Source organism: Coregonus clupeaformis, chromosome 36, assembly GCF_020615455.1.
Source record: "Coregonus clupeaformis isolate EN_2021a chromosome 36, ASM2061545v1, whole genome shotgun sequence".
In the NCBI taxonomy this organism is placed as follows: Eukaryota; Metazoa; Chordata; class Actinopteri; order Salmoniformes; family Salmonidae; genus Coregonus; species Coregonus clupeaformis.
The window spans coordinates 6,355,686-6,382,314 of NC_059227.1; the positions used below are offsets into that span (position 1 = coordinate 6,355,686).

A 26,629-nucleotide genomic window follows, 5' to 3' on the forward strand; every position below is an offset into this window, starting at 1 on the left:
ATTCAATCCAGTAACCCACAAACTGTCCATGTTCCCTTTAAAGGAGTTACAAATAATGATTTGGATAAAGAAAGAAAACGTAAGATAAACATTGGTGGTGGATGACGTGAGATCCCCCCTAGACCCCTACGTATTTATTTGGACAATGAAGATAAAACTTTTAATTTGACTCTATACTCCAGCATTTTAGATTTTAGATAAAATGTTTTTATTTTTATGTATATTCACTACGGGTCAAAAGTTTTAGAACACCTACTCATTCAAGGGTTTTTCTTTATTTTTTAAAAACTATTTTCTACATTGTAGAATAATAGTGAAGACATCACAACTTTGAAATAACACATATGGAATCATGTAGTAACCTAAAAAGTGTTAAACAAATCAAAAATATATTTTATATTTGAGATTCTTCAAAGTAGGCACACTTTACCTTGATGACAGCTTTGTACACTCTTGGCATTCTCTCAACCAGCTTCATTAGATAGTCAATTGGAATGCATTTCAATTAACAGGTGTGCCTTGTTAAAAGTTAATTTGTGGAATTTATGTCCTTCTTAATGCGTTTGAGCCAATCAGTTGTGTTGTGACAAGGTAGAGGTAGTATACAGAAGATAGCCCTATTTGGTAAAAGACCAAGTCCATATTATGGCAAGAACAGCTCAAATAAGCAAAGAGAAACGACAGTCCATCATTACTTTAAGACATGAAGGTCAGTCAATATGGAGAATTTCAAGAACTTTGAACGTTTCTTCAAGTGCAGTCGCGAAAACCATCAAGCGCTATGATGAAACTGGCTCTTATGAGGACCGCCACAGGAATGGAAGACCCAGAGTTACCTCTGCTGCAGAGGACAAGTTCATTAGAGTTACCAGCCTCAGAAATTGTAGCCCAAATAAATGCTTCACAGAGTTCAAGTAACAGACACTTCTCAACATCAACTGCTCAGAGGAGACTACATGAATCAGGCCTTCATGGTTGAATTGCTGCAAAGAAACCACTACTAATGGACACCAATAAGAAGAAGAGACTTGTTTGGGCCAAGAAACACGAGCAATGGACATTAGACCGGTGGAAATCTGTCATTTGGTCTGATTAGTCCAAATTTGAGATTTTGGGTTCCAACCGCTGTGTTTTTGTGAGACGCAGAATAGGTGAACAAATGATATCCGCATGTGTGGTTCCCACTGTGGAGGAGGAGGTGTGATGGTGTGGGGGTGCTTTGCTGGTGACACTGTCTGTGATTTATTTAGAATTCAAGGCACACTTAACCAGCATGTCTACCACAGCATTCTGCAGCGATACGCCATCCCATCTGGTTTGAGCTTAGTGGGACTATCATTTGTTTTTCAACAAGACAATGACCCAACACACCTCCAGACTGTGTAAGGGCTATTTTACCAAGAAGGAGAGTGATGGAGTGCTGCATCAGATTACCTGGCCTCCACAATGACCCGACCTCAACCAAATTGGGATAGTTTGGGATGAGTCGCACCGCAGAGTGAAGGAAAAGCAGCTAACAAGAGCTCAGCATTTGTGGGAACTCCTTCAAGACTGTTGGAAAAGCATTCCAGGTGAAGCTGGTTGAGAGAATGCCAAGAGTGTGCAAAGCTGTCATCAAGGCAAAGGGTGGCTACTTTGAAGAATCTAAAATCTAAAATACATTTTGATTTGTTTAACACTTTTTTGGTTACTATATGATTCCTTATGTGTTATTTCATAGTTTTGATGTCTTCACTATTATTCTACAATGTAGAAAATAGTAAAATGTACGTAATTTAACTTGCCATTTCAATAAAGTCTACTGAATATATATATATATATATATATATATACAGTGGGGGAAAAAAGTATTTAGTCAGCCACCAATTGTGCAAGTTCTCCCACTTAAAAAGATGAGAGAGGCCTGTAATTTTCATCATAGGTGCACGTCAACTATGACAGACAAATTGAGAAAAACAAATCCAGAAAATCACATTGTAGGATTTTTTATGAATTTATTTGCAAATTATGGTGGAAAATAAGTATTTGGTCACCTACAAACAAGCAAGATTTCTGGCTCTCACAGACCTGTAACCGCTCTTTAAGAGGCTCCTCTGTCCTCCACTCGTTACCTGTATTAATGGCACCTGTTTGAACTTGTTATCAGTATAAAAGACACCTGTCCACAGCCTCAAACAGTCACACTCCAAACTCCAATATGGCCAAGACCAAAGAGCTGTCAAAGGACACCAGAAACAAAATTGTAGACCTGCACCAGGCTGGGAAGACTGAATCTGCAATAGGTAAGCAGCTTGGTTTGAAGAAATCAACTGTGGGAGCAATTATTAGGAAATGGAAGACATACAAGACCACTGATAATCTCCCTCGATCTGGGGCTCCACGCTAGATCTCACCCCGTGGGGTCAAAATGATCACAAGAACGGTGAGCAAAAATCCCAGAACCACACAGGGGGACCTAGTGAATGACCTGCAGAGAGCTGGGACCAAAGTAACAAAGCCTACCATCAGTAACACGCTACGCCGCCAGGGACTCAAATCCTGCAGTGCCAGACGTGTCCCCCTGCGTAAGCCAGTACATGCCCAGGCCCGTCTGAAGTTTGCTAGAGTGCATTTGGATGATCCAGAAGAGGATTGGGAGAATGTCATATGGTCAGATGAAACCAAAATAGAACTTTTTGGTAAAAACTCAACTCGTCGTGTTTGGAAGACAAAGAATGCTGAGTTGCATCCAAAGAACACCATACCTACTGTGAAGCATGGGGGTGGAAACATCATGCTTTGGGGCTGTTTTTCTGCAAAGGGACCAGGACGACTGATCCGTGTAAAGGAAAGAATGAATGGGGCCATGTATCGTGAGATTTTGAGTGAAAACCTCCTTCCATCAGCAAGAGCATTGAAGATGAAACGTTGCTGGGTCTTTCAGCATGACAATGATCCCAAACACACCACCCGGGCAACGAAGGAGTGGCTTCGTAAGAAGCATTTCAAGGTCCTGGAGTGGCCTAGCCAGTCTCCAGATCTCAACCCCATAGAAAATCTTTGGAGGGAGTTGAAAGTCCGTGTTGCCCAGCGACAGCCCCAAAACATCACCGCTCTAGAGGAGATCTGCATGGAGGAATGGACCAAAATACCAGCAACAGTGTGTGAAAACCTTGTGAAGACTTACAGAAAACGTTTGACCTGTGTCATTGCCAACAAAGGGTATATAACAAAGTATTGAGAAACTTTTGTTATTGACCAAATACTTGATTTTCCACCATAATTTGCAAATAAATCTCATAAAAAATCCTACAATGTGATTTTCTGGATTTTTTTAAATCATTTTGTCTGTCATAGTTGACGTGTACCTATGATGAATATTACAGGCCTCTCTCATCTTTTTAAGTGGGAGAACTTGCACAATTGGTGGCTGACTAAATACTTTCCCCCCCCCCACTATATATATATATATATATATATATATATATATATATATATATATGTGTTTTAACGTTTTGGAAATGAAAGCGCTTTATGTATCTAGTCCTCCCATTTGAAGGTGTATTTGGACAAATTCACTTCTAGTGTATTTATTTTGAGAGGAGGAAGAGGAGGGAGAGGAGAGAGAGGAGGGAGATGAGAGAGAGGAGGAGAGGAGAGAGAGGAGGTAGAGGAGGCGGAGGAGAGAGAGAGGAGAGAGAGGAGAGAGGGAGAGAAGGGAGAGGAGAGAGAGAGGTGAGGGGAGGGAGAGGAGGGAGAGGAGGGAGAGGAGAAAGGAGAGAGAGGAGGGGAGGGAGAGGAGGGAGAGGAGAGAGAGGAGGTAGAGGAGAGAGAGGAGGGAGAGGAGAGAGAGAGGAGGAGAGGAGAGGAGAGAGAGAGAGGAGGGAGAGGAGGCAGAGGAGAGAGAGAGGAGAGAGAGGAGAGAGGGAGAGAAGGGAAAGGAGAGAGAGAGGTGAGTGGAGGGAGAGGAGGGAGAGGAGGGAGAGGAGGGAGAGGAGGGAGAGGAGAGAGAGGAGAGGAGAGGAGGGAGAGGAGAGAGAGGAGGGAGAGGAGAGAGAGGAGGAGAGGAGAGGAGAGGAGAGAGAGGAGGGAGAGGAGGCAGAGGAGAGAGAGAGGAGAGAGAGGAGAGAGGGAGAGAAGGGAGAGGAGAGAGAGGTGAGGGGAGGGAGAGGAGGGAGAGGAGAAAGGAGAGCGAGGAGGTGAGGGGAGGGAGAGGGGGGAGAGGAGAGAGAGGAGGTAGAGGAGAGAGAGGTAGTAGAGGAGGGAGAGAGCGAGAGAGAGAGAGAGGGGTAGAGGGGCAAGTGGCAGAGTGGCTGTATTTCAGGCCTCCTGTCATGCTGACACATCATCGCTGTGAACTGTGACCTTTGGCTGGGCGGCACAGCAACTGGCAACGCCCCTCCCACTCTAATATCACTCTATTTGAGCTTCTGCAGGGAGTAGGGCGTGGGTGTGTGTGGGAGCGGGATTGTGTGTGTGTGTGTGTGCGTGCGTGCATGTGTGTGTGTGTGAGCATGTGCGTGAGCATGTCCGTCTGTGTGTGTGTGTGTGTGTGTGTGTGTGTGTGTGTGTGTGTGTGTGTGTGTGTGTGTGTGTGTGTGTGTGTGTGTGTGTGTGTGTGTGTGTGAAGGGAGGGGGGGTCTCTCTTCTCTCACTGAGCTCTCTCCTGCCAGCTTGGCTTTACAAGAATGAAGTGCTGGCTGCTTGCCTAACTTTTGTCTGCTTGCCAAGCTTCTCACAGGCTGCCAGCGCTGCACAACAATGGCTGGAGTAATTCACTTTTAATGTTCACTTCATATCTGGCTCTAATCTAATCATCTCACAGAGAATGACCAGTCAGACCACAGGAAGTTGGTCTGGTAATGACTTTTCAAGGAGAAGAGAAGAGAGGGAGGTTCAAGCCAGATTAATTTGCTACTGGCTGAAAGTGTCCATATAGATTGCCTTGCAAATCATTCATACCCCTTGGATTTCTTCAACAAAAAAAATGTTGTGTTACAAAATTGAATTTAAATAGATTTATTTGTCATTTTTGTCAACAATCTACACAAAATACTCTGTAATATCAAAGTGGAAGAAACATTTGATTTATTTTTAAAGATAAATAGAACAATTCATAACTAAAATATAGTAGTTGCATAAGTATTCAGCCCCGTTGTTTAGGCAGGCCTAAATTAGTTCAGGAATTAATAGGTGTTGACATGATTTTTGAATGACTAACCCTTCCTCTGTCTCCCATACATACAACATCTGTAAGGTCCCTCAGTCAAGTATTGAATTTAACATTGAATATCTCTTTAAGCATGGTCGAGTCAATAATTATGCTGTGGATGATGCATTAAACCACCCAGACACATCAAAGATGCAGTCATCCTTCTGAACTGAGCAGCAGGATTTTAAAACAGCTACAGAGTTGAATGGCTGTGATGGGAGAACACTGAGGCTGGATCAACAACATTGTAGTTACTCCACAATATTGACCTAAATGACAGAGAAGAATACAAATATACAGAATAAAATATATAATAATATTCCTAAACATGCATCTTGTATGGAACAAGGCACTAAAGTAATACTGCAAAAAAAACACAGCAAATAAATACACTTTTTGGCCTGAATGCAAAGCCTTATGTTTGGGGCAAATTCAACACATCACTGAGTAACTGCCTCCTTATTTTCAAGCATGGTGGTGGCTGCATTATGTTATGGGTATGCTTGACATCTGCAAATAGTTTTTCCAGGATAAAAAGAAACAGGACGGAGCTAAGCACAGGCAAAATCCTAGAGGAAAACCTGCTTCAGTCTGCTTTACATCAGACACTGGGAGAGGAATTCACCTTTCAGCAGGACAATAACCTACAACACAAAGCCAAATCTACACTGGAGCTGCTTACCAAGATGAGTCAATGTTCCTGAGTGGCCAAGTTACAGTTTTGACTTAAATCTGCTTGAAAATCTATGGCAAGACCTGGAAATGGTTGTCTAGCAATGATCCCCAACACCTTGACAGAGCTTGAAGAATTTTGAAAAGAATAATGGGTAAATAGAATATAAAAGAATACAGCTGTGAGTCTTCTTGGGTTGTGCAATATTTGCCCATTAATCGCTGCCAAAGGTGTTTCTAAGATGTATTGACTCATGGAGCTGAATACTTATGCAACGACTATATTTTAATTATATTTTGTTCTTCCACTTTGACATTACAGAGTATTTTGTGTAGATTGTTGACAAAAAATGACAATTAAATCAATTTTAATCCCACTTTGTAACACAATAAAATTTGAAGAAATCCAAGAGGTCTGAATACTTTTGCAAGGCACTTTTGCCAAAGTCCTGTTCAAATGATCACAGTAATGGATGGGGACATTGTATTCCATTGCTTGCTGTCCATTTGAATGAACATAGTTGATGTTGATGTGGTTTATAGGAGGGGAGAAAAACTAAAACCCACAAAAAAAGGGGAGAGCGAGATAGAGGAGAAAATGGACAAGGAGAAAGAGAAAAATATCAAAACAATGTATCCAGTGTTCTACCAAGAGCGATAGGAAGATTTACATTGTAGAACAGATGGATAATCCCTGTGTTGGTTCACAAATTCCTAAACTCTTCCAGCTTGGTTCTACAGCATTGTGTGAAGCTTCTGGAATCATTGTGTGAAGGTTCTGGAATCATTGTGTGAAGCTTCTGGAATCATTGTGTGAAGCTTCTGGAATCATTGTGTGAAGATTCTGGAATCATTGTGTGAAGCTTCTGGAATCATTGTGTGAAGCTTCTGGAATCATTGTGTGAAGCTTCTGGAATTCCAGAATATTTCCTTTTTTATTTCTGGTACTATTGAAATGAGACTGTTAGATTCAAAACAGAGTAAGGAAAAACACAAACTCAAAAAACCACCACATCTACAGTGGGTGAGCATTGTCCCACCAATTAGGTTTCCTGTTAATTCCCAAGTCTTGATATTATAGTTTTAAAAAAGTTGTTTTTCTGAAAGTAAAAGATAAACACAAATTATGTATTTTCCATAATACATAATTTCAGAAACCCATAACTAAAATATTGTATAACTTCGTCAGCTATACAGCTATTTATGTTACGTATGTCCATAAGAGCTTACATAAAAACATATAACTACTCTCTGTCTAGTTCGCTTTCTTAAAGGTGTAGATTTTAGCGATGGGGATTTTCCCTATCACTAAGCAGTAAATGGGTTAGCTAAAATACTGGCTGAAGCAGATTAGAAAACTAGTTAGCACTTTCACTTGAAAACATATACACACATGCAGACAGTGTGGTATTCGGGGCGTCAAGCAAAGCATTCAAATCATGTGAGTCATGTGCACAAGGTGAAGGTAGGCACCAATGGGATGTCTATTTCAAGATTGCCATAAATCAGTGATGTTCCAGGGGATGGTTTAAAGTCTGTGTCAGTGACGAGTTCATTAAGGTCAGTGATCGTCATCATCCTCATATTTGCAGAGATGTAAAAATGCTTGGCGAATGCTTCATCTACGCATTAAAAGCTGAGTGGAATAAAATGATCAGAATCTAAAAAATAAAAAAGACTTTGTGTGACTTTCTGGTAAGTATTTACAGAGGGGAAGAATGGCTGATCATTTATGTTAATACCAGTATTCACTCAATTTCTATGAGTGATTAATTACATACAAATATATATATAATAAATATAAATATAAATATATATTAATAAACATATATACATATAAATATATATAAATATAAATAAATATATTTAAATAAACATATATAAATACATTGCATTTATGTTTGATTTATCAACCAACCTATTGAAGGGGAGGGGTATAATCTATGATGAATGACTACAGTGACTATGCACAATAACAATCTCAAAATAGGCAACACTTTAAAGTGAAAGTGGAGAAAGTGAGATCTGTCTTTTGATAATAGTTAGGGGTCAGTAAAGGTGAGCCTTCATGCAAACTAAAGAAAGTAACAAATTAACATACCCACTGTTCATGGTCCGCTTTCTAGCAGCGTTAAACAAAGATACAGATGAGAAAACAATATTACATGGAGTTATGGAAGTCAATTATGTCAAAAATAAATGCCTAAAAGACAAAAAACGAAAGACTGAGTATGAGTCTCCAATTCATTTTCATATGGGGTGAATTAACAACAATATTAAAACTGTTGCTTGTGAACTCTAAGGGGCCGTTTCCCGGACCCTGATTAAGCCTTGATCTCCATAGCAAGTGCTTTTTAGTCCAGGGCCAGGCTGACGTTCTCATCTCTGATCCTGAGTTGCCAAGCGATCAGCTGGTTATCATCTTATCACCTCAATTAAAACAGGAATTCACTTCATTGCAGTAATGGATATAAACACGACACTGATCTGATCGTCTGGCACCCCAGAAGCAGTGAGGAGAGAGCAACTAGCTAAGCTAACTACAAGCAGTTCAATTCTAATATGTTCAATTATCAATTCAATATCTCTCAACGCACTAGCCTAATCAATAAAACGGAACCTGAAACAGTTCCGTTGGAGAACATGTGTATGATAAAAGAACATAACTTGGAATACCTTCATAAAGATGCCGCCAATGAAGTGTTTCATTGCAGTGGGGGACACACTGGGGCACTCATAAGTATCTAAGTATCTATCTCCTTATTTATGATTACTCACACCCACTAAGAAATAAGCATGTCAGCGGCATATAGCTGAGCTGAGGGAGGGAGGGATGGAGGGAGGGAGGGATGGAGGGAGGGAGGGAGGGAGGGAGGGGAGGGTACAATTCCCTTTGATCAGGGCATTGTAAATCAAGTAGGCAGAGCAGAGAAAAGGGGAGAAGACTCTTTCTGGATGCACTTAAAGCAAGGCAATCACTGGCTATTTCTCTGTGTCTGGGTCTTGACATGGAGTGGGCACTTGGCCTTCATTATCACACAGCTAGCTAGTGTCTAGGGGGAGAGCGGTTATGTAAATGCACACAGCTACAGAGGACACTACCGTAGAAGCTGTATCTTCAAGTCTTATCTTGAAGTCAAACAAGGAGAAAATATACATGTGATTATCATCCTCTGTTCTTGATCTCTTATTCAATACGTTCTTTTTATAATGAATCTTCTTGGCATATCTTCTTTAACCAGAATCCATGAGTCAGCAACAGGATTTGTTTGTTTCAGATTATTTCCTTTGTATTGAAACCATTTGCACTGTAATGTGAAATGGCACGTGTACAAGGCCAGATACTGTGTCATATACTTTCAAATACTTTACAAACCCTAAACGTATTTCACCTATTTCTTCGACCAAGGTCTGATGTGTACTAATTATACAGGGATAATGAGTACAGGTTATGTAGGTATAATGGGTAGGCTATATAGTGATTATGTATACAGGTAATGCAGGTATAATGTGTAGGTTATACAGTGATTATGTATACAGGTAATGCAGCGATACTCACCCCCTCGTTGTTAGGCACTGTGTGAGCCAACATCTCCTGCAGGGCCCGGACAGACAGGGACTGCTCCAGGATGAAACAACAGATACACAGGTCTGGAGGAACATACTGCAGGAAGGACAGAGGGAGGGAGGGAGGGAGGCAGATGGGAGGGAGGGAGGCAGATGAGAGGGAGGGAGGGAGGGAGGTAGGAGGGAGATGGGAGGGAAGGAGGCAGACGGGAGTGAGGTAGTGAGGGAAAACGGGAGGGAGGCAGATGAGAGGGAGGGAGGGAGGTGGGAGGGGAGGGAGATGGGCGTCAGGGAGGGAGGCAGACGGGAGGGAGGAAGGTGGGAGGGAGATGGGAGGGGAGGCAGACGAGAGGGAGGAAGGGAGATGGGAGGGAGGGAGGGAGGCAGACGGGAGGGAGATGGGAAGGAGGGCAGACAAGAGTGACGGAGTGAGGGAGACGGGAGGGAGGGAGGCAGACGGGAGGGGAGGGAGGGAGGGAGGGAGGGAGGGAGGGAGGGAGGGAGGGAGGGAGGGAGGGAGGGAGGGAGGGAGGAGGGAGGGAGGGAGGGAGGAGGGAGGAGGGAGGCAGGGAGGGAGGCAGACGGACGGAATGGAGGGAGGGAGGTGTGAGGTAAATGGTAGGCAGGGAGGGAGGGAGGGAGGGAGGGAGATGGGAGGGGAGGCAGACGAGAGGGAGGGAGGGAGACGGGAGGGAGGGAGTGAGGCAGACGGGAGGGAGATGGGAAGGAGGCAGACAAGAGTGACGGAGTGAGGGAGATGGGAGGGAGGCAGACGGGAGGGAGGGAGGGAGGGAGGGAGGAGGGAGGAGGGAGGAGGGGAGGCAGGGAGGGAGGCAGACGGACGGAATGGAGGGAGGTGTGAGGTAAATGGTAGGCAGGGAGGGAGGCAGACGAGAGGGAGGGAGGGAGGGAGATGGAAGGGAGGGAGGTGGGAGGGAGGGAGATGGGAGGGAGGGAGGGAGGCAGACGAGAGGGAGGGAGGGAGGGAGGGAGGGAGGGAGGGAGGGAGGGAGGGAGGGAGGGAGGGAGGGAGGGAGGGAGGGAGGGAGGGAGGGAGGGAGGGAGGGAGGGAAAATTCCAATCTTAGCAAAGATAAATATAAATAGCAGTAAACACACTATTAGACGAGAGATCTGATGACTTGCATTAGGTCTCAATTTACAAGAGGCTTAAAATGGTGGATGAAATTTGACCATGATATAAATAAATGTAGATTAACGGACTGACACACATTGCTTTGACACCCGAGTGGCACCATCAATGTTTGACAAACAAACTTCTACAAAAGCAGATGCTTGGACGGGAAACAACATAATATAATTAGTTTTATAACTCATTTCCCTCTAACCAAACCATTAACCCTAACCCTAATGTAGTTTTTAACCAATTCTGAAATTAAATATTGTTTTGCAGGTCAGTAGTGTCCGTAAAGCCTTTTCCTGAGGGTACCTTTGGTTTCTGTCAAGGAAGCTGAGCGCTGTCATGGTGGGGACACTATCATAGCACCATGAGAGGCCCTCTCTTTAAAGTTTATATAGATATATAGGACAGTCAGGAAGGGCAGACAGGTGTGCTATGATCATGAAACAGTCAATCACTTGTTAATCACACACACACACCCACACACATACACTCAAAACTGTCACTATGATTATTTCTCTTTAGCTAGATTTACAGGTGGTCTAATTGGTGGGAAGGGAACCAGAGAGGGGGCAAACAGGACTGAGAACAATATAAGTTGTGAATTGTATGATGAAAAACAATCAAACTCAAAGCCATCTCTTTCCTATGGCAAAGAGTAAACTTGAATCACAGGCTAAAGTTATTGTGGCCCATCTTTGTGGAAATGTTTTTCATTTATGAATTCAAAAGGAATTTGGGGAAATGATAGTGATGGATTATGATTTCATTGCACAGGGAGGAAGATCCAATTATAGTAAGTTATTTACTAAGAGAACAACAACAGATGACATGTAATGACAGTGTAATCATAGAGAGATGACATGTAATGACAGTGTAATCATACTGTCACACTGTCATTACATGTCCTCTCTCTATGATTACACTGTCATTACATGTCCTCTCTCTATGATTACACTGTCATTACATGTCATCTCTCTATGATTACACTGTCATTACATGTAATCTCTCTATGATTACACTGTCATTACATGTCATCTCTCTATGATTACACTGTCATTACATGTCCTCTCTCTATGATTACACTGTCATTACATGTCATCTCTCTATGATTACACTGTCATTACATGTCATCTCTCTATGATTACACTGTCATTACATGTCCTCTCTCTATGATTACACTGTCATTACATGTCATCTCTCTATGATTACACTGTCATTACATGTCCTCTCTCTATGATTACACTGTCATTACATGTCATCTCTCTATGATTACACTGTCATTACATGTCATCTCTCTATGATTACACTGTCATTACATGTCCTCTCTCTATGATTACACTGTCATTACATGTCCTCTCTCTATGATTACACTGTCATTACATATCATCTCTCTATGATTACACTGTCATTACATGTCCTCTCTCTATGATTACACTGTCATTACATGTCATCTCTCTATGATTACACTGTCATTACATGTCCTCTCTCTATGATTACACTGTCATTACATGTCCCCTCTCTATGATTACACTGTCATTACATGTCATCTCTCTATGATTACACTGTCATTACATGTCATCTCTCTATGATTACACTGTCATTACATGTCCTCTCTCTATGATTACACTGTCATTATATGTCCTCTCTCTATGATTACACTGTCATTACATGTCCCCTCTCTATGATTACACTGTCATTACATGTCCTCTCTCTATGATTACACTGTCATTACATGTCATATAAGTCCCATAAAATAAAATAAAACGCAACAAAGTGCCTATGCAAAGCCCTCACTCTGTCACCCAGAAATGTATTGCAGTGTCTTTCTGCCAACTGAAAATCTTTGCCAGTGTGAAGCGAGTGTAGGCTACTTGCGCCTCCCCCTTCAGAGCGTAGGCTACCTGCCCCTCCCCCTTCAGAGCGTAGGCTACCTGCCCCTCACCTTCAGAGCGTAGGCTACCTGCCCCTCCCCCTTCAGAGCGTAGGCTACCTGCCCCTCCCCCTTCAGAGCGTAGGCTACCTGCCCCTCCCCCTTCAGAGCGTAGGCTACCTGCCCCTCCCACTTCAGAGCGTAGGCTACCTGCCCCTCCCCCTTCGAGAATGATTTAACTTTTCAATGCTAGTTAAGGATACTATAGCTATCACGTTTCACATTTTATTAACTATAAAAAGATAAGATGTGTTTTTATTTTAATTTCAGTGCGGCTTTGCACACACAAACTTGTTAGCTAGCTAGCTAACTAGCTCTGGTCCAACGCTAAACCAACTCTCGGAAGTTCAAAGACATTCCAAGATCCTTCATGGAAGTCGCTCCTCTATAGGTATAATTCTGTGGGCCAAATTCAGATAATGCAAGATCCTCAGCGCTTTAAGCCAAGCCTCCTCCTCCACCCTCTCTCAAATGAAATCAAATGATTATTATTTGTCACATGCTTCGTAAACAACAGGTGTAGGCTAACAGTGAAAGGCTTACTTACTTACTTACTTACTTACCAGCCATTCCCAACAATACAGAGAGACAAAAAGAGAAATAACTGAAAAATAATAACACATAGGAATAAATACACAATGAGTAACGATAACTTGGCTATATACACGGGGTACCAGTACCGAGTCGATGTGCAGGGGTACGAGGTAATTGAGGTAGATACAGTGCCTTCGGAATGTATTCGGACCCCTTGACCTTTTCCAAATTTGGTTATGTTACAGACTTATTCTAAAATGGATTAAATAAAACAATTTCCTCAGCAATCTACACACAATACCCCATAATGACAAAGCGAAAACTGGTTTTTAGAAATTTTGGCAAATTTCTTACAAAAAAAAAACTGAAATAGCTAATTTACATAAGTATTCAGACACTTTGCTATGAGACTCAAAATTGAGCTCAGGTCCATCCTGTTTCCATTGATCATCCTTGAGATGTTTCTACAACTTGATTGGAGTCCACCTGTGGTAAATTCAATTGATTGGACATGATATGGAAAGGCACACTAAAGTATATAAAAGGTCATACAGTTGACAGTGCATGTCACAGCAAAAACCAAGCCATGAGGTCAAAGGAATTGTCCATAGAGCTCCGAGATAGGATTGTGTTGAGGCACAGATCTGGGGAAGAGTACCAAAAAATATCTGCAGCATTGAAGGGCCCCAAGAACTCAGTACCTTCCATCATTCTTAAATGGAAAAAGTTTGGAACCACAAAGACTCTTCCTAGAGCTGGCCGTCCGGCCAAACTGAGAAATCGGGGGAGAAGGGCCTTGGTCAGGGAGGTGACCAAGAACCCGATGGTCACTCTGACAGAAATTCTGCAGAAATGTTTTGGTACCCTTCCCCAGATCTGTGCCTCGACACAATCCTGTGGCTTGGTTAATGCTCTGACATGCACTGTCAACTGTGGGAACTTATATAGACAGGTGTGTGCCTTTCCAAATCATGAACAATCAATTGCATTTACCACAGGTGGACTCTAATCAAGTTGTAGAAACATCTCAAGGATGATCAATGGAAACAGGATGCACCTTAGCTCAATTTAGAGTGTCTAGTTTGAGAAACAGATGCCTCACAGGTCCTCAACTGGTAGCTTCATGAAATAGTACCCGCAAAACTCCAATCTCAATGTCAACAGTGAAGAGGCAACTCTGGGATGCTGACCTAGGCAGAGTTGCAAAGAAAAAGCCATATCTCAGACTGGCCAATAAAAATAAATGATTAAGATGGGCAAAAGAACACAGACACTGGACTTTTTCTTTGCAACTCTGCCTAGGTCAGCGTCCCGGAGTCGCCTCTTCACTGTTGACATTGAGACTGGTGTTTTGTGGGTACTATTTAATGAAGCTGCCAGTTGAGGACCTGTGAGGCATCTGTTTCTCAAACTAGACACTAATGTATTTGTCCTCTTGCTCAGTTGTGCACCGGGGCCTCCCACTCCTCTTTCTATTCTGGTTAGAGCCAGTTTGCGCTGTTATGTGAAGGGAGTAGTACACAGCGTTGTACGAGATCTTCAGTTTCTTGGCAATTTCTCGCATGGAATAGCCTTCATTTCTCAGAACAAGAATAGACTGATGAGTTTCAGAAGAAAGTTATTTGTTTCTGGCCATTTTGATCCTGTAATCGATCCCACAATTGCTGATGCTCCAGATACTCAACTAGTCTCAAGAAGGCCAGTTTTATTGCTTCTTTAAATCAGCACAACAGTTTTCAGCTGTGCTAACATAATTGCAAAAGGGTTTTCTAATGATCAATTAGCCTTTTAAAATGATAAACTTGGATTAGCAAACACAACGTGCCATTGGAACACAGGACTGATGGTTGCTGATAATGGGCCTCTGTACGCCTATGTAGCTACAGTGAGGGAAAAAAGTATTGGATACCCTGCTGATTTTGTCCAGCTACCCACCGGGGCGGCAGGTAGCCTAGTGGTTAAGAGCGTTGTGCCAGTAACCGAAAGGTCGCTGGTTCTAATCCCCGAGCCGACCAGGTGAAAAATCTGTCGATGTGCCCTTGAGCAAGGCACTTAACCCTAATTGCTCCTGTAAGTCGCTCTGGATAACAGTGTCTGCCAAAAGACATGATCAGCCTATAATTTAAATGGTAGGTTTATTTGAACAGAGAGAGACAGAATAACAACAAATAAATGCATGTCAAAAATGTTATAAATTGATTTGCATTTTAATGAGGGAAATAAGTATTTGACCCCCTCTCAATCAGAAAGATTTCTGGCTCCCAGGTGTCTTTTATACAGGTAACGAGCTGAGATTAGGAGCACACTCTTAAAGGGAGTGCTCCTAATCTCAGCTTGTTACCTGTATAAAAGACACCTGTCCACAGAAGCAATCAATGAATTTGCAGTGGATTTCCGCACGTTGGCAGCTGAGTGTGCCTGGAACCCGGAAGCGCTGTTCGACACGTTCCTGCATGGAGTATCGGAGGAAGTTAAGGATGAGCTTGCAGCCTAGGAACTACCGATGGATCTCGACTCACTCCTCGCCTTGAACATTCGGATCGATGGGCGACTGCAGGAACAAAGGAAGGAGAGGAAGTCCGATTCCACCTAGCCTCCAAGGCATCCCGGAAGTCCCCAACGGCTCCGTTGCCGAGAGAACCCGAGGCTATCCGAGTTCCCCCGAGAGTCTCCGAAGTCTGCCGATTCACTTCTTCCCGAGCCGATGCAACTAGGCAGAGCTAGGCTGTCTCCAGCCGAACGACAATACAGGCTTCACACGAAGAGTTGCCTATATTGCGGGACTACTGTTCATTTTGTGTCCACCTGTCCACTAAAAGACCAGGCTCACCAGTAGGAGCGAGTACTCTGGTGGGCCATAAGGATAACTTTTCCTCTCCACTTACTCGAAACCCCCCTTTCATGCAATCGTGCTGTGGGGGAACCAGTCGAAATCTCTCCGGGCACTCATCGACTCTGGGGTCGATGAGAGCTTTATGGACTCTACCCTGGCGTCCGAGCTGGGCATCCCCACTTAGCCCCTCTCCATTCCCATGGACGTTAGAGCACTGGACAGGCGCTCTATAGGCCGGGTCACCCACAATACCACCCCAGTCAACCTACGAGTATCAGGGAACCACAGCGAGACTATCCAATTCCTGCTAATTAAGTCTCCTCAGGTTCCCGTGGTATAGGGTTTCTCTTGGCTCCAGCGACACAACCCCTTTATTGACTGGTCTAATGGTGCCATCATGGGCTGGAGCCTGTTCTGCCACACTCATTGCCTGAAGTCAGCGCAGCCTGCCCCGTGACGTCTTCCTGGGGGATCGGAAGTTGCCTCGGACCTCCCCGCTAATCCCGCGGAGTACCAGGACCTCCGGGAGGTGTTCAGTAAGGCCCGGGCCACTTCGCTTTCGCCGCACCGACACTACGACTGCGGAATCGACCTTCTCGCAGGCACCACTCCGCCCCGGGGAGACTGTACTTGTTGTCGGGTCCGGAGACCAAGGCTATGGAGACCTACATTGAGGACTCCCTAGCTGCCGGGTTCATCCGTCCTTCTGCCTCCCCCGCCGGCGCAGGGTTCTTCTTTGTGGATAAGGGCAAAACCCTACACCTGTGCATCGACTACTGGGGCCTCAACGACATCACGGTGAAGAACCGCTACCACCCATCTCCTCGGCCTTCGAGCTGCTCCAGGGGGCCAACGTGTTCTCCAAGCTGGACCTACGGAACGCCTACCACCTGGTGCGGATACGGGAGGGGGACGAGTGGAAGACTGCCTTCAATATGGCCAGCAGTCACTACGAGTATCTGGTCATGCCATTTGGCCTTACCAATGCTCCAGTTGTGTTCCAGGCCCTGGTTAATGATGTTTTCCGCGACATGTTGAACCGGTTCGTCTTCATCTACCTCGACGACATCCTCGTCTTCTCCCGCTCCGCCCAAGAACACGTGATCCACGTCTGACAGGTCCTCCAACTCCTCCTGGAGAACCAGCTTTTTGTGAAAGATGAGAAATGAGAATTGCATCGCTTCACCATCCCCTTCCTAGGCTACATCATTGCTGCAGGGAGTGTACAGATGGATCCCGGGAAGGTGAGAGCGGAGGTGGATTGGCCCCAGCCTACGTCCAAATAAAATAAAATACAATTGTATTTGTCACATACACGTGTTTAGCAGATGTTATAGCGGGTGTAGCGAAATGCTTGTGCTTCTAGCCCCGACAGTGCAGTAATATCTAACAATTTCACAACATATACCCAATACACACAAAACTAGTAAGGAATGGGATTTAAGAATATATACATATATGGACAAGCAATGACAGAGCGGCATTGACTAAGACACAGTAGAATATTATGGAATAGAATGCAGTATATACATATGAGATGAGTAGTGCAAGATATGTAAACATTATTAAAGTGACTAGTGTTCCATTTCTTAAAGTGGCCAGTGATTTCAATAGGCAGCAGCAGCCTCTAATGTGCTAGTGATGGCTATTTAACAGTCCGATGGCCTTGTGATAGAAGCTGTTTTTCATTCTCTCTGTCCCAGCTTTGATGCACCTGTACTGACCTCGCCTTCTGGATGATAGCGGGGTGAACAGGCAGTGGCTCGGGTGGTTGATGTCCTTGATGATCTTTTTGGCCTTCCTGTGACATCGGGTGCTCTATGTGTCTTGGAGGGCGGGTAGTTTGCCCCCGGTAATGCGTTCGGCAGACCGCACCACCCTCTGGAGAGCCCTGCGGTTGTGGGCATTGCAGTTGCCGTACCAGGCGGTGATACAGCCCGACAGGATGCTCTCAATTGTGCATCTGTAAAAGTTTGTGAGGGTTTTAGGTGCTAAGCCGAATTTCTTCAGCCTCTTGAGGTTGAACAGGCTCTGTTGCGCCTTCTTCATCACATTGTTTGCGTGTGTTTACCATTTCAGTTTGTCGGTGATGTGTACGCCAAGGAACTTGAAGCTTTCCACTTCTCCACTGCTGTCCCGTCGATGTGGATAGGGGGGTGCACCTTCTGCTGTTTCCTGAAGTCCACGATCATCTCCTTTGTTTTGTTGATGTTGAGTGAGAGGTTATTTTCCTGGCACCACACTCCCAGAGTGCAGCTGCAACGTTTCCTGGGATTCGCCAACTTATATTGCCGCTTTATCCGGGGTTACAGCACCCTGGATTCCCCCCTGTCTGCACTCACCTCTCCCAAGGTTCCGTTCACATGGTCCCCAGCTGCTGACCGGGCGTTCCGGGACCTCAAACACGTTTCACCACTGCTCCCATCTTGGTTCATCCTGACCCGTCCCGCCAGTTCATGGTGGAGGCCGATGCTTCGAATGTCGGAGTGGGGGCAGTCCTGTCCCAGCGTTCGGCCCTGGACCTCAAGTTACATCCCTGCACCTTCTTCTCCCATCACATCAACACCCCGGAGAGGAATTACGATGTGGGGAATCGTGAGCTTCTCTCATGAAGATGGCATTGGAGGAGTGGAGGCACTGGCTGGAGGGGGTGGAACATCTGTTCATTGTGTGGACAGACCACAAGAACTTGGAATATCTCCGCACCGCCAAGCGTTTCAATTCCAGGCAAGCTAGGTGAGACCATCCTTCCCACCTCGTGCTTGGGCCCACTCCTCCAGGCTTGCCTGCCACCCGGGCTCCCGTCGGACCCTGGCCTTTGTGTGACAACGCTTTTGGTGGCCTACCATGGTTCCTGACTTCTACGCGTTCGTCACCGCCTGCACGATCTGTGTGCAGAACAAGACACCTCGGCAAGCTCCGGCTGGTCCCCTCCAACCTCTGCCTGTTCCTCACTGTCCCTGGTCTCACATATCCCTGGACTTTGTCACAGGTCTTCCCCCATCTGATGGCAACACCGCCATCCTGACTGTTGTGGACCGGTTTTCCAAAGCCGCCCACTTCAATCCTCTTCCCAAGCTACCCTCCGCCAAAGAGACGGCCCAGCTCATGGTGCAGCTCGTCTTTCAGATCCATGGACTCCCAGTGGACATGGTCTCCGACCGGGGTCCTCAGTTCTCGTCCCGGTTCTGGAAGGCATTCTGCACACTCATTGAGTTGTCGGCCAGCCTGTCCTCCGGTTTCCACCCTCAGTCCAACAGCCAGTCAGAACGAGCCAACCAAGACCTGGAGACGACTCTGCGCTGCCTGGTCTCCACCAACCCTACCACCTGGAGCCAGCAACTAGTGTTGGTTGAATATGCCCACAACACCCTTCCCTGCTCTGCCGTGGGTCTTTCGCCCTTTGAGTGTTCCCTGGGTTATCAGCCCCCGCTCTTCCTGGAGCAAGAGGAAGAGGTCGGCATACCCCCGGCCCAGATGTTTGTCTGCCGCTGTCGTCATACCTGGAGGAGAGCCGGGTCGGCTCTTCTCAAGACCACCTCCAGGTATCGATGACAAGCGGACCGCCACCAGACCCCGGCTCACCGGTAATGTCTCGGGCAGAAGATATGGCTGTCCACCCGAGAACTTTCCCCCCGGTTTATCGGCCCTTTGCCCATCTCCAAGATCATTAGCCCCTCTGCTGTTCGTTTTCTGTTGCCCCGTACCCTCCGTATACATCCCACTCTTCATGTGTCTAGGATCAAACCCATGTCTCACAGCCCTTTGTCTCCTGTTTCCAGGCCCACCCCTCTCCCTGTCTTTGTGATTGTCTCCACCCCCCTCCAGGTGTCGCCCATCTTCCCCATTATCCCCAGTGTATTGTTACCTGTGTTCTCTGTTTGTCTGTTGCCAGTTCATTTTGTTTCGTCAAGCCTACCAGCGTTTTTCCCCTTGCTCCTGTCTTTCTCAAGTTCGTGTTTTCCCGGTTTTGACCATTCTGCCTGCCATTCTGTACCTTTTCACACCACCCTGGATTATTGACCTCTGCCTGGTCTGACCCTGAGACTGCCTGCCGTTCTGTACCTTTTGGACTCTGATCTGGATTACTGACCTCTGCCTGCCCTTGACCGGTCGTTTGCCTACCCCCTGTTTTTGTAATATACTTTTGTTACTTCGACACTGTCTGCATCTGGGTCTTCTCCTGAAACGTGATACGAATCAACTATCAATTGAGTTAAATCGTGACCTAATGTGTTCTAGCGGTTAGGGCCGCTGCCTTCAGTGCGCAAATAGACCTACCATGTCGGGTGTGGGTTTGATTCCAGACCTCAGCCCTCTGGCACAAATAACTCAATCCCCCTAATTGACATGATTTAGTTACACATCAAATATGGACAGTCCAGAGATATTTGACCCCTGATCTTGATAAGAAATGACCATACCAGACATTGTTGATAACATAAATAGGAAACTAATAAAATAATAACAGTACGCTACACCAACATTAGTTTCCATTCATACAAAGTGTCGAGAAAATTGCCACGGTAGATTTGATGTGGTAAACGAGGAAATACTTTATTTATATTGTATGGAATGCTTGTCAAACAGATAAATTGCCTTGAGTCTGTTAAAAAAGGACAAAGTTGTTCCCATGATAATACCAACCAGAGGGCAAACATATCTTCAGAGACTTTAGTTGTAAGCAGAACTAAGGTAACACAGACATCAGCTTTTAGGGAGTGGTAATGAGGTGATCAATAATGTTTGCATTTGAGATCAGCTGTGTGAGTGAATTTAGCTCATATTGATGGTTTAACGAGACATCAGCTGGCGATAATCTAGTGCCATCAATGGTTGCAATAGGCCCCTTGTTATTTGATTATAGCCTATTCCAATACCTGTTAGCCTAGCCATTGTCACATAATGAAAGGTGTGAAATGAGATAATAGGCTACTGTTTGTTTCCCTGGCTGAGTTGATGAGCTGATTTGGGCCATCAGTTGATTGACAGATGTAGGCCTACTGTAGAATGATAAACATTCCTTCAGTGTGGATGCTCGCCCAAATTTTATAGTTAGGCTATCATATAATTTGTCAATATATACTGAACAAAATATAAACGCAACATGCAACAATTTCAATGATTTTACTGAGTTACAGTTCGTATAAGGAAATCATTAGGCCCTAATCTATGGATTTCACGTGACTAGGCAGGGGCGCAGCCATGGGTGGGCCTGGGAGGGCATAGGCCCACACACTTGGGAGTCAGGCCCACCCACTGGGGAGCCAGTCCCAGCCAATCAGAATGAGTTTTTCCCCACAAAAGGGCTTTATTACAGACAGAAATGCTCCTCGGTTTCATCAGTTGTCCGGGTGGCTGGTCTCAGACAATCCCGTAGGTGAAGATGTCGGATGTAGAAGTCCTGGGCTGGCGTGGTTACACGTGGTCTGTGGTTGTGAGGCCGGTTGGACGTACTGCTAAATTCTCTAAAACAACATTGGAGGCGGCTTATGGTAGAGAAATTAACATTAAATTATTTTGCAACAGCTCTGGTGGACATTCCTGCAGTCAGCATGCTAATTGCACGTTCCCTAAAAACTTGAGACATCTGTGGCATTGTGTTGTGTGACAAAACTGCACATTTTAGAGTGGCCTTTTATTGTCCCCAGCACAAGGTGCACCTGTGTAATGATCATGCTGTTTAATCAGCTTCTTGATATGCCACACCTGTCAGGTGGATGGATTATCTTGGCAAATGAAAAATGCTCACTAACAGTGATGCAAACAAATTTGTGCACAAAATTAGAGAGAAATAAGCTTTTTGTGCGTATGGAACATTTTTGGGATCTTTTATTTCAGCTCATGAAACATGGGACCAACACATTACATGTTGCGTTTATATTTTTATTTAGTGTAGTTATGGTCTTTGGTGTGGATGGCCCTTACAGTAGGTAAGATTTCCATTGCTAAGCTGTTATGCGCCAGCTACAGTAGCATAGGCCTACTGTACTTTCAGTTTGATGCCAGCATTTGAAGTCGTCCTTGGTGTGTATTGAAAGCCTGTATTGTGTGGCTCTAATATTCCATTTGGATTTAGTTGAGCTGAGAGACACTATGATTTGAAAAATATCAGACTATTTATTTTACTTCTTGAAAACATTTAAATAAATGGAATTAACTTGTGGGCCTAATGTAGGCTATAGGTTATCTAAATTAACTCTAAACTGGCAATGTATTCTTAAAAGTCCTAGAAGTTTTTAATTTCCACCTGAAAATCTCTGACCTGAATCTTATCATATACTGTAGAGTTAATTTTTCTATTGCTTTTTTGTTGTTGTCTCTTTCAATGGTGAAATCAGTTAGCATAGCATCTATTGTTGCTTTATATTTCAGTTAGCATAGCATCTATTGTTGCTTTATATTTCAGTTAGCATAGCATCTATGGTTGCTTTATATTTCAGTTAGCATAGCATCTATTGTTGCTTTATATTTCAGTTAGCATAGCATCTATTGTTGCTTTATATTTCAGTTAGCATAGCATCTATTGTTGCTTTATAATTCAATTAGCATAGCATCTATTATTGCTTTATATTTCAGTTAGCATAGCATCTATTATTGCTTTATATTTCAGTTAGTATAGCATCTATTGTTGCTTTATATTTCAGTTAGCATAGCATATATTGTTGCATTATATTTCAGTTAGCACAGCATCTATTGTTGCTTTATATTTCAGTTAGCACAGCATCTATTGTTGCTTTATATTTCAGTTAGCATAGCATCTATTGTTGCTTTATATTTCAGTTAGCATAGCATCTATTGTTGCTTTATATTTCAGTTAGCATAGCATCTATTGTTGCTTGCTAAGTCTGGGAATGTTCTATGAATCAATTTATCCTACCTTGTATTATTTATAATCATGTTTTATGTTGGACGTGTGCTCACAATCGAATTGTTATTTGTCCAATGATTTAGTCTTCCAGTCCCACTCCTTTCGTAATTTTTGATCTTTTATTGAAGAGATAGAACAGTGTTGGAAAGATGGGGAAGGTGAGTGGGATGGATTCCAACTCTGGCACATGTGTGTGGCACATGTGTGCCGGGGTCAGCGGCTGGACCACACAGTCACTGAGGTAACCGTGCATTTATTCTGTCTATTGCTTGCCTTGAACATATAATAAAACAATTGATCTAAAAAAATTAATAATCGCTCATGAAAAATACATCTACCTCCTACAAATATGTCAATTTATTATAATCCACATAAGGATTTTACACAAGACGCACTGTAGACTGTACATGGCCTATATAGCCCTCAAATTCAACTCTGGACCCCGAAGCCAGTTCCCCTGCATTTTTTTATTGTTCCCCTCTAGTCAGTGACTGATTTAGACCTGTGACACAGGTGTGTGCAATTCATTATCAGGTAGAGCAGAAAACCAGCAGGCGCTGGACCTCATAGGGTAAGAGTTGAGTACCTCAGCTATATAGGCTACTTGAACTGGCGCCCAGTGGACCTGCAGTCTAAGGTACAATGTAGGTACGGTACTGCATTGTATACAAACACCACTTCCAGCTGACCCCTGGCTGCTATTTGTGGTCCTCTGTAGCTCAGCTGGTAGAGCACGGCGCTTGTAACGCCAAGGTAGTGGGTTCGATCCCCGGGACCACCCATAAAAAGAAAAAGACATGTATGCACGCATGACTGTAAGTCGCTTTGGATAAAAGCGTCTGCTAAATGGCATATTATTATTATAAAATATTTCTTCAGATTTTCAAATCCTCCTGATGCAGGATTACATTCCTCCTGCAACGAAACGGTTCAAATTAAGCTCCACCATCTGTACCAAGCATTAAGAGACACTCCTCTTACCTTAGCCTCAGACGTAGGTTCCAGGAAGCATAGTCGATTACCGAGTCCCTCCACGGACAGACAAAACTTGCGATTCTCCTTCTGGATGGTGGCAACACTTTGAAGCACCACCTCGTCATCCTACCAGAGGAGAAGAGAGCATTAGGAGACGTTCTGTACAATATTAGAAGACAAAGAAGATTACTTTGTCGTCCAATGTCCACAAATATGCAACAGTAATTTGTCTTCTGCTTTTACACCTTCTGAATGACACACATACACAGACAAAGGATGGAGAGGTTGGAGCAGTGAATGGCAACACTGGACCCTCAAAACAAGCAACACAATGCCAACCAGGAATCTGCTTTCACCAGGCCAACTCTTTCTCACCAGTGCAGATAAAGGTGTAAAGAGCAGACTACTTGAATGCAGGCAGGATATTGGGTTGAAAATGGGGTCAACAGTCTCAGTCTTACACCAAAAACGGCAGATTTTTTTTTCTCTCTCTCCGTTCTTAATGAGATACATGTATAATCAAGGATAGTCATGGATGATTTCTCTGTTTCTCCGCCCTTACAAAACACGTCAAGTGCTGGAGGGACGTTGTGCTGAGCAGGCCCTTGTAAGATTCATGAATGGAATGAAAAGATGGTAAGAACCAGAATAATTCATGGAATTATATGTTTTATTAGCATATATAATCTTCTGTTTTATCAGCATATATAATCATCTGTTTTATCAGCATATATAATCATCTGTTTTATCAGCATATATAATCTTCTGTTTTATCAGCATATATAATCATCTGTTTTATCAGCATATATAATCTTCTGTTTTATCAGCATATATAATCTTCTGTTTTATCAGCATATATAATCTTCTGTTTTATCAGCATATATAATCATCTGTTTTATCAGCATATATAATCTTCTGTTTTATCAGCATATATAATCTTCTGTTTTATCAGCATATATAATCATCTGTTTTATCAGCATATATAATCTTCTGTTTTATCAGCATATATAATCTTCTGTTTTATCAGCATATATAATCTTCTGTTTTATCAGCATATATAATCTTCTGTTTTATCAGCATATATAATCTTCTGTTTTATCAGCATATATAATCTTCTGTTTTATCAGCATATATAATCTTCTGTTTTATCAGCATATATAATCATCTGTTTTATCAGCATATATAATCTTCTGTTTTATCAGCATATATAATCTTCTGTTTTATCAGCATATATAATCATATGTTTTATCAGCATATATAATCTTCTGTTTTATCAGCATATATAATCTTCTGTTTTATCAGCATATATAATCATTTGAGAGGAAAACAGTTAGAAAGGAAAGGATAACCGATTGGTCTTGGTATCAAAACACAGTATTAAAAAGTCAAAAAGTTACAGCCCTTCTATTGACAGAATCAATTTGTTACACATGAAAACTAGGTTCTCAAATCGCGTTTTCAACCCCGGATCCATTACTAAACTGATTCAGCGAGACCTGGGTCATATTCACAAATGCACACCACACCAAAACGTTTTGCAATGGCAAACAAGAACAAGCATTTTTGTAGTGGACAAGTTTAGGTAATCCCTCTTCATTTTATTCCTGGTGAATACGACCCTGGTTTTAATGCATGAGGAAGAGGAAGTTGCAGTTGGATCCAACAATTGATCCTACGTCTCTACCTCTGCGTATTGCTTGGCAACTCCCACACAGGCCACGGGTATTGATTTGTGTCTCTGATGTTCTCTCTCTCTCTCTCTCTCTCTCTCTCTCTCTCTCTCTCTCTCTCTCTCTCTCTCTCTCTCTCTCTCTCTCTCTCTCTCTCTCTCTCTCTCTCTCTCTCTCTCTCTCTCTCTCTCTCTCTCTCTCTCTCTCTCTCTCTCTCTCTCTCTCTCTCTCTCTCTCTCTCTCTCTCTCTCTCTCTCTCTCTCTCTCTCTCGTCCCACATTAATTGGAGCTGATTGTTGCTGCTATGGTTCTGTCTCTCTGGCTCTATTCGAGCAGTATTGCTTCATTATAGCCACCCCTCCTCACGCAGCTGGAGCTGCCTACCCAAGCCAGTGTAGCAGATTTCATTTGGAGCCACACTGGCTCTCATCTCATCTACCCGATGATGTAGTCCTGCCTGGGGGTCAATTCCCACCAATTTCAACCTTAAACATTCAACCAGCACCTCTGGCTTACATCTGTTGACCTTCTCAACCACAGAATTACATACAAGTCATTTAATTCAACTCACCACAACTGATGCTTAGTTTGAGACCTACAGCATCATGCAACAATGTTCAAAATGATTGCCCCACAAAAAAGCCACAACAATTCCATTATAAACATGAGAATGTTAGTCATAAACGACAGGCACAAGGTTTAGTAATCCAGCATTTACTGTAGGCTAACTGGACTACACTGTGGTTACATTTTATAACAGATGCTTGAGGTCTGAGTGATTTCCCCTAAAGTGAAATGTCAAACTGTGACTGACAGAGGGGGCTCGACGGACTGAAGAGAGGAGAACTCCAACTCTCCGGAAGCAACTTTGATGTCTTAATTAACCTATAGTACATCTCTCTCTCTCTCTCGCTCTCGTGGATTAGAGATAAGGCAGAAAGCATTGATGTTGGCCCAGAGTCCGGGCCCAAAGCACTCCAGACCTGGCAGCGGCTCCCTCTGAAGGACTGGGGGGCTGCGTTCCAAACCTACCATTTTCCCTATATAGGGCCCCATAGGGTTCTGGTCAAATGTAGTGCACTATGTAGTGGCCTGGCATGTCACAGGCTTGTCACCTCTTTAAAATGAAGTAAATGCTGTCCTTTCTTTTCATACACCACCAACTGTTTGGGATAGCGGGTATTGCTGGTAGCTGGGAAAACTGATCGGCAGAACAACTGGAATGCTGGGTGTTTGAGAGGGA

At 43.7% G+C, this 26,629-nt stretch overlaps 1 protein-coding gene across 3 annotated transcripts in view; it reads right to left on the reverse strand.

Moving 5' to 3' along the window:
• LOC121552358 (ryanodine receptor 3-like) overlaps positions 1-26,629 on the reverse strand; it is a 279,469-nt gene that overhangs the window by 234,025 nt on the left and 18,815 nt on the right. For 2 of the 3 annotated variants that reach the window (XM_045211236.1, XM_045211238.1), the window contains exons 2-4: positions 23,723-23,842; positions 9,423-9,527; positions 7,965-7,985 (exon numbers count right to left, since the gene is read on the reverse strand). In XM_045211236.1, coding sequence (XP_045067171.1) covers positions 7,965-7,985; positions 9,423-9,527; positions 23,723-23,842 — 246 coding nt within the window. The remainder of the gene's footprint in view (positions 1-7,964; positions 7,986-9,422; positions 9,528-23,722; positions 23,843-26,629) is intronic. The other variant, XM_045211237.1, reaches the window with a different exon arrangement.